Source organism: Callionymus lyra, chromosome 1, assembly GCF_982586985.1.
Source record: "Callionymus lyra chromosome 1, fCalLyr1.hap1.1, whole genome shotgun sequence".
Lineage (NCBI taxonomy): Eukaryota > Metazoa > Chordata > Actinopteri > Syngnathiformes > Callionymidae > Callionymus > Callionymus lyra.
In genome coordinates, this window is record NC_141818.1 from 22,923,378 (window position 1) to 22,941,705 (window position 18,328).

At 39.3% G+C, this 18,328-nt stretch overlaps 1 protein-coding gene across 3 annotated transcripts; it reads right to left on the reverse strand.

The window, feature by feature from the left end:
* Positions 1–2,118: 2,118 nt before the first annotated feature.
* On the reverse strand, positions 2,119–7,975 carry klhl22 (kelch-like family member 22). 3 transcript variants are annotated; one of them, XM_087797528.1, is made up of 8 exons: positions 7,955–7,975; positions 7,475–7,765; positions 6,373–6,538; positions 5,978–6,301; positions 5,490–5,899; positions 3,891–4,083; positions 3,582–3,815; positions 2,119–3,411 (listed from the first exon to the last, which is right to left on the reverse strand). In XM_087797528.1, the coding sequence occupies exons 2-8, from the start codon at positions 7,672–7,674 to the stop codon at positions 3,073–3,075; spliced, it is 1,866 nt and encodes a 621-aa protein (XP_087653654.1). In that variant the 5' UTR covers positions 7,675–7,765; positions 7,955–7,975; the 3' UTR covers positions 2,119–3,072. The 3 variants fall into 3 exon arrangements, with proteins under 3 accessions (XP_087653654.1, XP_087653661.1, XP_087653647.1); XM_087797535.1 differs by lacking the exon at positions 7,955–7,975 and having other exon boundaries at positions 5,990–6,301; positions 7,475–7,930; XM_087797521.1 differs by lacking the exon at positions 7,955–7,975 and having other exon boundaries at positions 7,475–7,930.
* Positions 7,976–18,328: the final 10,353 nt, after the last annotated feature.

Below are 18,328 nucleotides of genomic sequence, written 5' to 3' on the forward strand. Positions count from 1 at the left end.
TCATTTGATCTGATATAGTGGTCATGGACCAACACAACTTTTACTGAAATTATAATATTTTTCAAGTGAGTTGTTCCCCACAGTTCTTATCACCACACTGAGTCCTTACTTAATGACATTTATTTTCCTTTTACAGCAGTACTTTAATTTACTTGTTTTATATATTATTATCTATTGCTGTGTATCATACTGTAGTTTACGTGTAGTGTAATATAATTAAGAAGGTTTTAACAGTTTCAAAAACATTCTGTAAATTAGTTAAACATTCATGTGACTGTATGTTTCTATATGTTTTATTAGACTTAGTGTTTTTACTTAAAGGGTGCTGCTGTGCTAACATCAATGGTTACTTTTGGATGGATGGATGGATGGATGGATGGATGGATGGATGGATGGGTGGATGGATGGATGGATGGATGGATGGATGGATGGATGGATGGATGGATGGATGGATGGATGGATGGATGGATGGATGGATGGATGGATGGATGGATGGATGGATGGATGGATGGATGGATGGATGGATGGATGGATGGATGGATGGATGGATGGATGGATGGATGGATGGATGGATGGATGGATGGATGGATGGATGGATGGATGGATGGATGGATGGATGGATGGATGGATGGATGGATGGATGGATGGATGGATGGATGGATGGATGGATGGATGGACGGACGGACGGATGGATGGATGGATGGTTAAAACTTTAATGATCCCTCTGTTCAGATCCCCGTAAAGGACATACATGTGTATGCTTTGTACAAACATTATTCTTTGTACAATTCATTATTTTATTAATAACCTTTTGTTCTCATCATTGTCCAAAAATGAAACAATTAAAAATATTCAAACACTTTCATGGTTCCATCTTGCTGTGACACCCCAACAAGAGGAATTCTTCAGAAAAGACTTTTTCCTTTCTGTGTAGCATGTTAGCCTTTTAGCTTCTGCTACATACAAGCATTAAATTTAGACTTTTGTTACGAATGCTCATCAAGTTTTCGATTGTTGTGACTGATTTTTCTTCTGATTTAAAGTGGAATGTTCACACTTTTATGAAAGCATTGAGTACACAAAGTCACTCATGCCCAGAGCAACCACTAAACCAGGGCGTGCTCAGGGTTCAACATAACAATCCCAACGTTCTACATGGAGTCGAAGACGCCACGCTTGGCCAGAATCATTTTTAAAATCCTAGAAATGAGCAAGACATTGTCGTACATTTGACCATCGTTCATGTAAGAGCTCAGCCAGTGAGATGAGTCCAACCTAGATGTCTTCTTGTGAACCGGTATTTCTTGATTAAACGTCAAACACTGTCCTTTTGCCGAGCATCGATCGAGCCATCAATAGCGTCCATCTTGGTTATGGTCTGAAGAGTAAAGAAGGAAGAATGTGTCGCACTCCCCCGCCACACGAGCCCAACAACACAACTCTGAATCAATACACCGTTTTCTTGCTTAATTGTTCTAATGGTGGAGCAGAGAGCAGCATCGACCAGCGCTGACAGGTCCGTAACAGCCACTGTCGTGGTTAAGTGCCCTTTCCGACACCTGACATATTCCCCAGGTGGTGCTAGCTTAAGACACGAATCTGTCGTAGGTTCATGGAGCTCATTTGTGATGGTGGAGGACCAACGCTGCCGTCGGTCCTCCACCATCAACAACAACACAACAGTGTGAAAGACTGGGGGGTGAGGTGTGGGGGGGGGGCGACTCAAGGCTCGGTAACAGATGCAGATGAAACAGACCAGGAGAAGGGAGCAGCAGTCAACCTCCATAAAGGACGGAGCAACAGGGCCAAATGGAGAGGAACTGTAGGAGACAGAGGAAGAGCCAGAGAGTCACCATGTGGCAGCATCACCTGATACAGCATCCATGCAGATAAGAGGGACGTTTACATAGCGACTGTGATCCGCTTCTTTTACCTCAAGTAACTAAATACCTGACTTGCCTTGTAAGAAAAAGATTCTGTAAAGTCGCCTGACACAAAAATAAAAGCTACTTTACTCATATTCAAGAGAACAGAGAACAGAATGTAAAAATACAGCCCTTCCAATATGTAATTCAATATGCATTCTTTGTGATCTGTCAAAAACAGATAGATGAGCAAACCTCAACAGATTGTGTTCTTTATTACGATTGTGTCGCATTGAGACAGTAAATATAAATCAAAACCGTCATTTAGACGAAATAAGTAACAACAGATGACCACTGAGCTGAGGATCGATCACTCTTGGTGGTGAATAGTAGAGTGAGGTTTCGATACAATACATATTGTGATATTATTTTCACGATTCTGTATCAATAGTCAACAGCACCGTATCTCTATTTCTTTTGATTTCAAATGTTTCATTTTTTAATCATGTTTTTTTATGATTAATATATCAATAAAGTCTGTATACAATAAGATAATGTTTTTTTTCAACAATTAACATACAAATAATCAGAGCCTTTGTTCATTCTAATGTTTCTCTCAAACTTCATTCATTATGTCCAACGCAGCAAAAGGAACCATTAAATCCTACAAGATCCAGCTGCAGTTAAGTTTTCAGTCAATACTACAAGTACATCGTTGTTCTTACAGTATAGCAATATATCACCATATCGTTGTTACTCCTGTATTGTGACACGTATCGTATCGAGATTCTTGCCATTACACACCCCTAGTAAATAGCCATTAAGACGGAGGTAAAGCTTATCACATTTAAGATGGGGGCAGTAAGATGCAAAACTACAAACAAGTTTTCTGACTAGAACTTTAGAAACAAGGCACCATGCTGACTCCTGAATGAAAATTTGTTCGCTGAACCGCTGCTGCACGTGTTCTTCTCTCCACATCCTGCATCAAAAACATTAGAATCCTCACATTAGGAAGTAATTCAATAATAAGGTGCATGACCAGAGGCAGCAGCCGTCAGTGTTACCATAACAATCATGTCCACATAAAACACCTGATGCTATGTGCCGTCGACATGAATAACTTATTACATTAGAGGCACTGATAGACCATGTGATCGAAGCAAATGGTCAGGTGTTGCGATGACGTCAAGTCAGTGTCATAGGTTCAGTCCTCGCTAGAGTCCGTGTCTCCGATATCTCCGACGTCCAAGAGTGCCTTGACGCGGCTGTCCGGTCGCTTGGCCAGCGCCATCACAGCACGAGGCATCAGGACGACGCAGGCGGCGAGGCCCGAGATGCGCTCCCTGAAATCAGCGTCACATGTCCACTGGTTGGTCTCCGTGTCGTACACGTGGACGTATTTCATCCTGTTGCTCTTGTTGTAGGAGCGACCGCCCAGCACGTAGATGAGGGACCCCATCACCGCCATCCCGGGTTCACCGTGTCCATCTGGCAGTGGGCTCAGGACGGACCAAGAGTTGGTGGAGGGTTCGAAACATGCGGTCTGAAAAACAAAAGTATAATACATGAAGAAAATGCATCAAAATGTTGTGTTCACCAAGAACACTCAACACGAATGTGTGTTTGAAAACTTTATATGTGGCATACAAGGACGTCCAAGTGTGTAAACTTTAAAAAAAAAAAAAGAATCTTAATGTATTCTAGCTTGTCTACCTTTAGAACGTCACATCTGTAGCCGTTGGGATCATTGCTCCCCCCGATGACGTACACTCGTCCATTCACTCCCGCCATGCCGTGCCACGCTCGACCCACTGGCCCGTCTGGACATTCGGTCCAGGTGTTGGCGGATGGGTCGTAGCAGAGGGTCTCCCGGAGATAGACCGAACTTCTGAAACCACATGTGATGTATATCCTCCCGTTGGCAGCTGCTCCTGCATGAGCGTACACCTGAGAAAGGAACCATGGGTTACAGCGGTAGGCGTGTGGCTCCCTCTTGTGTGGACTGTCGGTACAGCAGCCTACCATTCTGGGCAGAGGCGCCACCAGCTGCCACGTGTTGGTGTGAGGGTCGTAGCGCTCCACGGTGTCCAGCACGCTCGTGTAGTCTCGACCTCCAATGGCATAGATGTGTCCGTCCAACACACACACACAGTGGTCTGCGCGGCTGTTCAACAGGGATGCGATGGCACACCAACTGTTGTGACGGGGGTCATATCTGAAAAAAAGAAGAGATTTAAAAAAAAAATATTTAACTTTAAAATATACTATAAAAACCGTAAGACTCTTAGATTTCTGATCTATAATTATCTACAAAGTTTCCTCTGAGAAAAGGGCAGCTAAATATTTTACAAACAAGGGTCCAAAATCTTTAGAGAGAACCTAATATGAAAACCCAACTCTCCTGACTTATTCATGTTGTAAATGTTGAACTCCTCCTCTAAAAAATTAGGTTATAGGTAGTTATAGGTATAGTAGGTTATTCATCCCGTCTGAAATTTCGCAAAACGAGGTTCAGGTTAAAATTAATCATTCTGACGTCACTCTGGTGCAGGTGTCCTCCCCTAGAAGCCCTAAATCAGTTAAGTACCTACATGTTAATTGTGAAACAAAATAAATATTTATGTAAACACGGTGAGAGTTACTTCTGCCTTTAGGTGTTTTTGTAATGTGTACATTCAGCAGCAAACCTTATTTTTATTATTCATTTTTAATGTACAAAACAGGAGTTTTAGGGGTGAGTTTGAAATTAACGAGAGTCCTGGAATGCAACTCATATTTTTGTGACCAATCAGAGCAAAGTGGGTGTGGTTGCTTGGACGAGACTTCTTCTCAGCCAAAACAGTGCATTTTAAGTGGGTGGGGCTTAAGCGTATTTTCTAATGTAAATATCTTTATTAAAAGAAAGTTTTGTCTGTCTTACCTTTTAGTTAAACAGTTATTGGAATTCTCTGTTTAATTGTTGACATCCATTATCTCTTTACGTTATATTATCTAAAAAATCTCACTTCAATTTATTCAGATGTTTTTTTTTAGTTACAGTGGTCCTACGTTTATTTCAGGGTTACATTTTGAAAACCACAGTAAACAAAATCAGCAAAACAGTGACTGTTTGAATGTTGAGGCCTTCTAATCCTTGCACTCTTCATAAAACGTTTCCCACAAATGTTACATATTCCAAATTGTCATACAGTTTATACACTCTCAAAAACGTACATCACTTAGATTCATCTATTTCGTAGTGGTTTAGTTCAGAGTTTGAAGTCGGTCGGTGAGGTTGTCATGGGACTGAGCGTCATGAGACTTACTGATTGGCTGAGGTGAAGTAAGTTTGTTTTTGTGTCCGGTGTGAAAGGTCAGTAGAGAGTTGCAGCTGTTGTTGACAAGTGCAGTTTGAGAACAAGCATGTCTGTGTCTTGGGGTTTGCTGTGGTCTACAGCAGCAGTTAAGGTATAAAAACTGCAGACCGTCTCGTAGCCTTGTTAGCCAGGGAGGTTACAAAATATTTTAATATGCAGTAAGATAAGCAAAAACTAATCCATGAAATAGCAAGAACGCAGAAGGTGATTCTGAAAAAAACCTGCTAGTAAATAAAGATGGTAGTGAGGCAATGACATCTGTTACCTCCGACAGCAGCAGGATGCAGTCGACTCAATGGTGTTTCTGTCTCCCCCGATTAGATACACAAAGTTGTTGAGGACAGCGATTCCCTGGTTGGACATCCCAAGCATGGGAGCGCCAGCGAGGGTCCTCCACTCGCCCCAGCTTTGGTGGAACACCTGGAACAAACGCTCGTTCTCGATGACGGAGTTCGAAGAGAACGTGCCGCCGAAGCCCAGGATGCAGTAGGAGGTGGAGCGCGGCTGGTTGTGGGCTCCCTGCACGACTGGCTGCAGCATCTCCTTCTCGTGGTAACTCAGAGCCTCAGAGATGGTCTCCTTCAGTGGACACGGGTCAAGACGCCCGTGCAGCCGCTGCAGGACCTGCTTCTCCATCAGACAGAAGCGCACGGTGTCCAGCATTCCCAGCTTGTCCTGCGTCAGCAACACGTCATTGTTACTCTGGACCGTCACAGAAGGACACACGGGTGTCGGCGCAGGAGTGGAACACACCTTCTGACTGACCTGCAAGTACACCTGGTCAGTCTCCACCTCCTCGGGACTGTAGTGGTAGTACAGCGCCGCCTCGAACACCTCGTTCTCACTGTCCACCTGGAGCTCGTCGCTGGACAGAGCCTGGAAGACCTCGTCGTGCGGCAGCTGTCGGTACACGTCCGACTGAGACAAGGTCTGGATGTTGCAGAGGATGTACGAGTGCACTCTGTCGTGCAGCTGCTGCAGACCGTAGAAGTCCGCCAGGCGAAGCATCTCCAGGATGTTGCTCTCGTCCAGCCAGGAGTCGAGAAACGCGCAGCAGAAGCTGATGACGTTCTCCAGCTTTAACGAAAACCATATCATGATCAACATGCACGAATGAAGACTTTAGCCACCGTTTCTTTAAACCTTACCTGTAACAAAGTGGCTGCTATCAGCACTTCTTGAGCACTTTCAAGGTCCAGTTCGATGTTGGACGTGTAGATGTAGTCCAGTATCTTCTTCATGGCATTGTAGGAGACACCATGAATGGGAATTTCCATCTGCTGCGTCTCCCGGAGGCCACCAGCAAACATCACCCTAGAAGAAGCGTAGTCATGAAAATGTTCTCCCTCTCGTGGGAGTGATCGATATATTTGTTGACGAGTGTTCGTTGTTGGACCATTATTGATCATGAGTCACATGTCTGAAGGATGGTCCAGGCACTGACCATTTAATCATGTGACGCCCACCAAACAATGCCACCAGTGAATAGTCAAGAACTTCCCCCCCTCATCGTTCCACGGGTATCTTAGTTCTCCTTTAATTCAGACTGGATGGTTTATCCACTAGACCGTCCAGTGCTGCTGAGGCTTCATGAAACATCTTCATCTAGTCCACTATATCACTCTCTGCTGTATAATCTATTGAACATGCATTTCATTTTAACTGACATTTTAGACTGAGGGCACCACATACCATCTAGATATAGTAAACTGACATTTATCATTCGTCTTGCTTCAACTACAAGCATTTCATCTTGAGTTAAGCCTTCGCCTTCTGGTAACTAACCTCATTCTACAGACCACGGGTCTATGCTGGCACGACAACATCTTACAATAAACTTTCCTTTCAGATTTCACATCCCGTCGGACTCGCTTGGCAGGCCCACGATTCCATTTTCCACCCCACAGCGTCACAAGGCGGGTTCAAACACAAACAGGAAAATAACTAAATAACTATGTGTCTTTACGAGTTTAATCTGTTCGATATCTTTTCATTGTATTCGTGGACTTTGCTACTGTTGTGAAATCATGTACATACTTGAGCTTTGTTTTCTGCCCTTGTCAGTACATTCATTCCAGCCTCTGGATTTGTTACACATATTGCAGTATTTAATATAAATATTGATTGATCAAGAAAATGAAAGGTTCGATCAGTCAGAGGATCTAAAGCTTAACTCTTCACGTCTGAAAGTAAATATTTTGAGGGGTGAATGTCGTTCAATCTCAGACAGTAAGTCATGCAGAGCGTCACCTAAAGTAGTCACAGGAGGCTGCCAGGAGGATCCGGTGACCCGGGAGTCTCTTCCCCTCGACCAGCAGCACCACGTCGTACAGGACGCCTCCCTGTCTGAGGGCCAGCAGGTTGTCCAGCAGGCTGCGGAAGTGGGTCAGGCTACAGAAGGTCTTGCAGCTCAAGCGACCGCTCGAACTCAACTCTTCGTCCTCGGCCATGGCGGGTCACGGGAGCTCTTCACCGCTGCATGACCCCCTCACCGTGTTGGAGGAACGACTGGGCGGCAGAGCATGACGACATCAGTAGCTTCTGTCAACACAGGAAGAAGGAGGTCTCAGCTGTCACTCTCGGGTGTTGACCAGGAAGTTAGCATGCTAGTGAAGCAGCCACCGAAAATGAAAGTCAAAATGCAGACGAGCTGCGTCACATACGCGGACGGTTATATCGAAATAAAGAACGATAATATAACGTGCAGAAGTCTAACGTTTGTCTGTTTACCTCTGACGACACACACAGTGAACGATTCTATTGGTTCATCGGATGAACGGGTTCACTGGACCGGAAGATGTTTTTTTTTATTATTACCCCCAAAATACAAAAAAAAAAGATTATTGAAAAAAAAACCGTTTTTTAATTTTAGTGTTTTAAGTGTTTTAATTTAATTTGTTTTCCACGATCACCGGCCCAATATATTATTGTTTCGCTTTAACATGCTATATCTTAATGTGCCCCCAGAGAGCGCTGCTCCATAACTATTTATTTATTTTTGTAATTAATGATTTTTCATCATAAGAATGTAATAAAATGAAATTAAACGAAACCCCAAAAAGCAACACGTGTTTGTTTTTTTTACTGAGACTTTCTATCATGGCAATAGTCTCTTCTCTGTTAAAAAGGCTTCATCATTTTTGTTTCTTTTTTTGTAGCACAAAATATGTCTCCAAATTATTAGTTGGTCATAATTCCTGTGTGTAATGTTATATTATGTCAAACAATGTTTTCCCTAAAATGGTTTACACTTAGTCATTTAGTTTCATTTACATTTATTGCATGATTTAAACGTGATTGTCTTTCAAATATATATTTGCTATTATGACTGAACATATTATACAAATGATGAGCCTATTGCCACAAAGATTTCCATGCTAGCTAGCACAATCGTGCATTACATCTAATCCATACTTATCAACCTTCTAGGACATTACGATCCTTAAACTCTATCTGTTATATCACAAACCTCTAGATGTAGATATGGAAATAATGCAAAAACACCAGAAGGAGAATCAGAAGCTATTAATCATTTTAACATTCGTTCTTTATAATACTTACTTATTCAAAGTTGTACTACCTCAGAACATCTCCACCATGACAGAAAGGAACTTTTTTCTTGACTTTGAGATAAAAATAGTAGCCAATGATATCTTTCTGAATTTCTTTAATAACAGTGTCGTCATGTGTTCATATTTCTCATTCATCATTTGGCCAGTTTGGGTTTTCATCAGATTATGCTCAACATTTTTTTTTTAACGGTTTCATAACCGCATGATCCGGCTGATTTCTTTTATAACTCAATATTTCATGACGATCATGCTTTAAAATTGAAGCCTGCGTTGGCTTCACATTATTATTCATCTTCCTCAGACGCTCAATTTACATACATCATGTCTTGAGAGGAATTGCAGAGATTTCCCTGCCTGCACCAAAAACTGCACGAATGATCCATCACCTGATTTATTTTTGCAGTCTAACATAATTTGAAGTTGGATTCTAAGTGTTAATGGTTTTCGTTCTGGAGTTGATATTTGCAACTGATGGTCATGAATTCCTCGCACCTGACTCTGTCTTCAAGAGAAATTCTGTTGTAAATAGCAGCAGATAATGCAGCGTTACTACTATGACTGACCAGAGGACAGAGAGAACTCTCCAGGTCGCTCCATCAACTCACCTCTAAACCTACGGCTGTCTTTCTAAATCTTCTCCAGCAGCAGCGGTGATTATCTGGATTGCTCACCGGAGGCTAATTGTGGCAGTCCTATTCCCGCATCACTCTCCGTGCATGAACCTTGACCTTTGAACGAGACTTTTCATTCACTATTGGTCATCCTTTTTTACCACTCATCTTCATGACCCCGTTTAAAGCCAGGTGATTTCTGCAGCAGCATACTTGCGCTATTAAACTTGTGCACGTGTTTGCATGTGAAAGGAATCATTTATTTCGGAGAAGGATGCAGGGAGCTGGAAAATCACTGTGACAAACACTGACCCGCCATGTGGAGAAGCATCTGATAAGGAAAGAAAACAGCGGACGGAGGACAAAAGCGTTGATTAGTCTGGGACTGCATGGCTCCAGATCGACCTCCATCCTCCACTATGACTTGTTCCATGAAGCTAAATTTGAACATGAAGTTGACACCAGTGGTTCAACACCAATGTGCATAGAGCTGGTTAAATACAGAAGTTTAATTTACTGGTTGCATGTCTGGACACGTCTGTTGTGACAACATGAAGGAGATGGTAGTTGTGAGGTACATACAAGTGTACGGGGTTTATGCACACTGAAGTTTACATCCAGCATTACAGAATTATAGTGCTAAAAAGCATGGCCAGTTGAATAAATTAGCTTAAATCTTGAAGAGAAACATCATGAACTTATTAATCAACACAACAAGAACACAAGTTACCAGTTCAAATGTTTTACAATGACTCACACTAGATATTTTGAGATTTGGTCAGTGAAGGTCAAATAACTGTTATACTACTGAAGGGTTAGTAGGTGGCGCCCTCGGTTTGAAAATGAAGTCTAAAATCTTAGATTAAAGAGTGGAGAGTGACATCTAGTGGACTCTGAAAAGAAGGAAACTGCTTCACGAAGCTTTATCAACACATCACTACTTCCTACCAAAAACACTCTCAGACATACAGGTTAAAATAACTACATAGTTTTCTCTTTTCTTAGAGTACATCAATTCATTGTAACAACAAGGTAACAAACATTTTCAAACAAATATAACCATTATACATTGCAGTATTTAAATGCCCATTGGAACGACTGCAGACAGTCCTGTTATTGACTAGCTTAACTAGCATATGTAGTGTTCACTCAAACAGTTTCCTTACATTACATTACATTAAAAATCAAAACAAGAAAAACAAAAAATCTGGTAATGTTACTCCTAACAGATGATATCTAACCAAAGAAAAAACTAAAACTAGAAGTATTAAATGAATGTGTTATAGCAGAAATACATGAAATTGAAGATATTGTTTTGAATGTCCTGGAATCTCTGGATACATCTGCTCTTATTGTGTCAGTTTATGGTTTTATGTACATAGTAAGTTCTACTACATGAGTTATGGCTGTTACAAACTAAACAATCATTACATGAGCTAGTAGGATTTACCAACAATGACATGTACATTATGCAATTACCTTTAATTCAGAGTTTCAATCATTTTGGAAAACATTTGACTGGAAAGTAAAAGTTTAGATTTTATTGAATGAACAATTCAATTTTTTTCCTTAGTGAGGGTCAAATGCATTAGTTTGTCTTCTGTGATGGTCTGAAAAGAAGCATGAAGGTGCAACTCTGGCTGGTACAATTTGTCCATAACCAGCTCAGTGATTGCCAGGAGAGCAATCAATTTCCTTCAGCCACAGAATTTCTCAACACATTTCAAGCTCTGGCACTCATGTTTGATGAACCTGGACCTCCATCTCATGCAAGATGACAGCCTCTTGCTGACACATGGCTCAGCTGGGATGATATTGAACAGTGTGATTTTACTGACCCATGTTATATTATTGAACCATTTGCTTTTATTGACCCATGTGATTTTATTGAATCATGTGATTTTATTGAATCATGTTATTTTATTGAATCATGTGATTTTATGGAATCATATGATTGTATTGAACAGTGTGCTTTTATTGAATCATGTTATTTTATTGAACCATGTGATTTTATTGAACAGTGTGATTTTACTGACCCATGTTATATTATTGAACCATTTGCTTTTATTGACCCATGTGATTTTATTGAATCATGTGATTTTATTGAATCATGTTATATTATTGAAGCATGTGATTTTATTGAATCATGTGATTTTATTGAATCATGTTATATTATTGAACCATGTGATTTTATTTAATCATATGATTTTATTGAACAGTGTGATTTTATTGAATCATGTTATTTTATTGAACCATGTGATTTTATTAAATTATGTGATTTTATTGAACCATGTGATTTTATTGAATTATGTGATTTTATTGACCCATGTGATTTTATTTAATCATATGATTTTATTGAACCATGTGATTTTATTGAACAGTGTGATTTTACTGACCCATGTTATATTATTGAACCATTTGCTTTTATTGACCCATGTGATTTTATTGAATCATGTGATTTTATTGAATCATGTTATTTTATTGAATCATGTGATTTTATGGAATCATATGATTGTATTGAACAGTGTGCTTTTATTGAATCATGTTATTTTATTGAACCATGTGATTTTATTGAACAGTGTGATTTTACTGACCCATGTTATATTATTGAACCATTTGCTTTTATTGACCCATGTGATTTTATTGAACCATGTGATTTTATTGAACCATGTGATTCTATTGAACCATGTGATTTTATTAAATTATGTGATTTTATTGACCCATGTGATTTATTGAATCATGTTATTTTATTGAACCATGTGATTTTATTTAATCATATGATTTTATTGAACAGTGTGATTTTATTGAACCATGTGATTTCATTGTTTTATTTATAAACATGATAATATTGATAGACATAAAAAAGGCATTATTATTTGTATTTTATTTAAACACAGCTTCTCGGGTTATTTCATAACTTTACTATTATAGCGATAGGTTTGTATAACTTTTCATTTGGTGGTAATTTGTTGTGCACACGTTTGTTATTACACCATCAGATTTCAATGTGTATTTTTGTTTGATATGTTTGTGTTTTTCTATTTCTCTCCTCAACATTTTTGTATTAAAAATAAGATTTAAAAAAAAGTTTACTACATTTTAAATTTCAGGGTTTATTTTCCAACAGATGTGAGGCTTATATGAATATTATTTCATAGGAACATCATTATTATCATTACGTTCTTATGAATCTGTTAGAAGAGCCTCTTATCGTCCCCCCCAGTGGGATCTGAAGTGTGGCTCGACGTGTCTTTACACTGAATGATTGTGGCTCATCAGGCTCAATATTCATCATCTGATAGACTTCTCGCCATCTCTTGCTCGTCACAGAATTGAGGTCAAAGGTTGACCGTGTGGGTGGAGATGGGATACAAATGATGGTGCATCTATTTGGTTTAATAGCAGGTATTGAAGGTGTGATTCCCACCATCTTCTTGGCAATTTCCAGGATTGAGTGTTGAGGCATTAAGCTGTGACAGAACCGCCACATATCCACAGACGTCAGCAACATTTGTTTCTATGCCTGGAGCTACAGGATATGACTTATGTACTGCTAATTTGTTTTTTTTGAAGAATGAAAAAAGAGTTCCCGACTATGAATTTCCTATATCTGTGTTACTTCTCGGGAGTGTTTTGTCATCTGGATGTTTAATATGTATTTCAATTGGTTTCCTGTGAAAATGAAACACCTCACAAAATAATTGAGATAAAAACAATAATTACAAAAATATCTTTTAATAAAACACCTTAAACCCTGTGTTATCTCAGGGTCAATGTGACCCAAAGGCATGAAAACAAATGTGTTTGTTGAATCCATTGTGTTGTTTCTGGGTCAAGCTGAACAACCTCCACCGCTGAACATGTCTTTCTGGAAACATTTGTTTTTGAGACTTCCGGTCAAAATAAAATTGAATGTTTTGTATGTAACTTTTAAGATATCTGGATATCGACCGCTTCTATTTAATAATGTTGAATACTATTTTATTCATTTTGAAACAATCTTTTTTTTACTTACAATAGAAAACGATTTTGATAATAAAGTTGTTTGAAAGTTTTATGACTTGAGTTTCGTTGTGAATTATTGATAAAGATATCACTGAGCTCTGTCACTTCTAGTCTTCTTATTTCCAGTCTGGCATTCATTCATTTTCATTAACTTGCTTTATTATTTAATCTATTTTCTTCTTCTTAATTCTTTTTATTCACAATAAATTGATTTGATATGAATGTAGATTTTTTTAAACGCAGATTTAGATGAACAATTCAACACATTCTATCATCCGTCTCTCGCTCGTGAAGTTGAAGGATGTCAGCTCAGAGGTTTGCTCTCCCACATCCGTTCGGTTCAAAGGTTTTTTAGTTTTTCTTTTTTCAACTCCAGGATGGCTTGTGACAGGTGGGTTTCCTTACATGGTGTAACCCATACATGTCTCTACTTTAAAGTACAAGGATCAAAGAAGAGATACATAAGAGATACTGGATCCACACAAGGATATACACGAGCTTCCTTATAAATAAACACCTTATTCGCAATCTGTCTGTCGTGTCGGTGAAGGTAGAAGATTAAAGTGCATATGCAAAAATCAAGGCATCAGAATCACATTAGTGCCATTATTAGTGGAGAGGGTCCACTAATAAGAACTTTGTTTCTGTCCACTGTGCAACATACATCAACAAACATCAATCATTTTAGAATAAAACATTAAACATAAATATAATAACATTTACAATTTACAATTTGTTTCACATTAGTGTCCCTTTAAGATTTCATGAATTCATGCACAGAAGATCAGACTTTTTTTATTCTTCTCCCAAAATTTCTCTTGTCAGAAAACGTTACAGGGCATGAAGAAAATACATTTTTGTTTAATTAGAAATATATATATCTGTTAGACCCTCTGATGCTTCTGGAAAACATTGAGATAATAATGTATTAATTTGCCTGATCTATTTTCCCATCAGACCCACTAAGAAACAGCGCGGTGAGTCATAGGTTGACGTAGAAAGAGTGTCCAGCCTGCAGAAGTCACATTTGTAAGCAGAGCAGAGGTGCTCTCTCTGTCAGATGAGATCTGTACAAGTGACGTGGCTGTCATCTGGTACCTGCAGCACCGTGGCATTTCTACTTGGCCGAGGTTAGTCGGAGCCCCAGGGCGATCCATCGGACAGCGTTACATCGCTGGTGTCAAGGATCACTTCAATTTAGTTTTCCGCGAGCGCCTGTCAAGTGGTCGGCGAAGCCAATCTCGGCTCACTCACCATTTCCACGGGGACCGAGAGTATGGATCCGGTGAAGTGTTGAAAGGCATATTGAACTGTCTGATCGATTCTTTAGCTGAACTCACTCCTGCACACTTCAACCCATTTGAAGATATCACAATAGGACCGAAACATAAGATTAAATTACTTATTTGTTTAATCTGGGTGTCAGCTCCGTCCATATAAAAGACTTTCACATCCGTGTTATTATCTATGGATCATTTTATAACCTCGGGTTGTGGACGAGATGCGGGCAGGTCCCTACACAAACAAAAAGTCTCAATAAGGACATAAATTGATGTAAGCAGCAGAGCATTAGGCAAAAAAGGTGATCAGATGTATGCCATGAGTGACAGACTCACAAACAGCTGGTCGTCTCATGGCATGAACAGCCACAAACATAGATTTATGACAGAATATGGTTGTTGTCGTCACCTCTATTTCAACTTCCCCTTTTACGCTTGCTCAGTCGTAGATCATCCACAGAGATATCTCCTCAGAGGTCTCACAAAAGCTGCTTAGCACGGCAGGAAAATAATTGGCAAAAAGAAAAGAGTGTTTTGTTACCAATGGATCCAGAGGAGCTGAATGGGAGTTTACTAAACTCCCTGGGGTGCCTGGTGCAAGATCCGCAGGATCATAACAATACTTAATGTGACATTTATTGACAGGTTTGCTGAAATGTCTACAAAAAAAGCATTTTATTGATGGAAGCCAAAAGCTTATTTTAATGTAGAGTTTGGTCAGTTGGATTACTTTATATGTATAATGTTGTACAGGTCAAGTGAAATGTGTGTGTGGAATATATTGATATGTTAACATGTTTGTTGAGTTTTAAACTTTCCAGGATTTTACCTGGATTCACAGAGCAGTGGTCTCAAAATTAGTGATTCATCGTGATTCATTAATTACTGCCATAATAAGTACTTTGTTTTCTAATTTTTAATCTTTAACAGAACCTTTTGTATTTGCAAGTTGTTATTATTGTGAACCTTTGTTTTTGTGCATCGGTTCTCTTGTGATTGAGTTGTCGGTTTGAAAACAATGGTCAGTCACCCTGAAGTGGTCATTGATTGTTCTGGGGAATCATATAATACTTGTTTGTTGATACTTCAACTTACAAAAAAAAAATTCAAACTTTTTAGGTGGGTTCATATAAATCAAAGATCATGATTCATTAATCGCAACATTTCTTAATCTCTTGACAGCACCACAGAAAATACAATGTAACATAACTGAATGGATCTAATGTATCCCATTTCTGAGAATCTACAGTATATATTAAAACTAAATGTATATAGATAGTGTATTATCAGACGTGGAAAAATTGCCATCCCGGGCCATACTTTCAGTTTATGAAGCCCATGTAGGTTCAGATAAAAACTATAGCTGAAAATGAAAGACGTTACTTGTTTAACTTATTTACTTTTATTCCTTTATCTTCCCTTTCCATTTTTTGTCTACCTTCGCTATCGATTTATCCTAGTTATATTTAAGTCTGTAATAAATTGTAATTCTCTTTATAAGCAATCAAGAATGAAAAAACTTTTTTCAAGTGAATTGCATTTTGACACTTCATCCTCCAAATAAACGTTCTACAATGTTTTTTTGCAAACATATTTACTATTTTGTAACCCAATAAATCAACTACTTAAATAGAAAGTCGGCATGTCTTGAGTCAGAATCTTTAAATACATTTGAATAAAATTCAAATCATATTTGATGAAATAAAAGTTTTTTGAATTGCCTTTACATGATTACACTGGTTTAAATCACTACTTATAGCACTTTGCTGTGTTGCTACATTATTACCCATCATGCTCTGGCTTGAGCATGAGGTGACACTACGGACTGGAACCAGGAATCTTATGAAGCAGCTGCAAAGGAGCTGTTTGCAGAGTCACCTGTGAAGTGGACCCACAGGAGGGAAGAGCCGCAGGAGGAAGTGACAAAATAAAAGGAATCATGACACAGATCACGGCAGTAATTTCATCGTAGCAGGAAAGGTTTAGGGTCTGAATGTGACGTTCTTTAGGGATTTGACACTAAAAGCGTCTTCCTCATTTCTACGCACCTCATTTCAAACTGTATTTATTTACGTCTCAGATTTCACCTTCAAGTGCACCTTTCTGCTGTCCTGGTGCGACATTTCTACTGGAGATGTAGCTGAAAGTGGATGTTTCAGGGGTGGAACTGTCAAAAGATCTTTTTGATCGACATAGCTGACATGAAACAACAACCCTTGGGTCTTTGTGCTCTGTCACTGTTCATAGTTAAGAGTAGGAGTGTTGACGTGTGGCGTTGACAGCAGAGGACAGCACTGAACTGAATTATTATTGACTTATAAACACTGTTCCTGAAGTGAAAGTTAAACATGCAAAGAGTAGAATCCACAGGTTGATAATATATTTTCCCAGCAGTCAGGGCAGACGAGAGCAGAAGGTCATACTCATGATATGTCAACGTGGATTCATGAGAACCGAAGGCAGAAACGAAGATGACGTCACAACTGGGTTTAGGAAAGTGTAGGAGTCTTGAGCAACATGTCTGCTGACACGCTGCAGCCACATGATGCCGAGCCCTCATCAGAGGGAGCACAAGGTTCACTGCAGCAACATGTGTTCTTATAAAAGGTCTGATGAATTCATCAGTCAGTCAGTGTAGCCTCCGTTTCCTTTGTTCTCTCTCACCCTGTGCTGCATGTTGTGTTACACTCGTCTGTATTGCGTTCTACTAAGACCCATTATTAGCTGGATAACACCTGAGCATGACCAGGAAACATCCTTCAGTACTTTGTAAGTACGGTAACTGTTCGAGAATATCTATATCTCTATCTATATAATAACACCAACGCCTTCATTTACTTTACTTTCTGAAACCTGGAGAGCGAGACGACACATTTGCATTCAGGTGGTGAAATCAAACTCTGAGATGGAATTAACATTATTAAATTAAGTAACAAGAGACATTGCCATGAAACAACAAGAGAGAAAAAAAACACTGATGTAAGAGATTCTTGTTTGAGTCTGCCACATTTATATAAGATATAAAAGCCTCCTATGAATTACTATTAGATGTTTATCTTCAATGAAGAGGAAATATTGCAAGTGGTTGGAGTCATTTGTCTTGTGAGTAACCATGGCAACACAATATGATGCTTCTCAAATCTTTTGTAGTGTAACACATGGGAAAGTAAATAAATGTTCATTAAATTGAGAATGAAACGTTATTTCTATGATTGTTGTTGTTGTTATGATTATAAGGGTTGTTATTGACATTCTAGCTGTGTTGTTGAGTTATGCTCAAAGATGGTATCGTCACGTCAATCACAAACTGAAGCTAATTGATTCATGTCCTTTACAGTGTGCATGTTGAAAACGTAGCCATTTATCCGTGAGCGTCAACAATTTTCACAATGGTGATGATGTGCATGCATTTAATAACCTATTCAATTAAATACAGGGTTTTTTAAAGCCAGGTGTTGGTGTGGGATGAATGGCGCGTCGGTGGAATGAAAGCTCCTTATTAACATATATATTAAAGCAGGGCTCTTTTTTTCATGGTACCGACTCGATTGGGCTCCAGCGCGCCACTCACCCATCCTATGGTTCTGCCCGCTTGCATCCAGTCTGTACGCTGACCTCAGCACCTGCCGGTGTCAC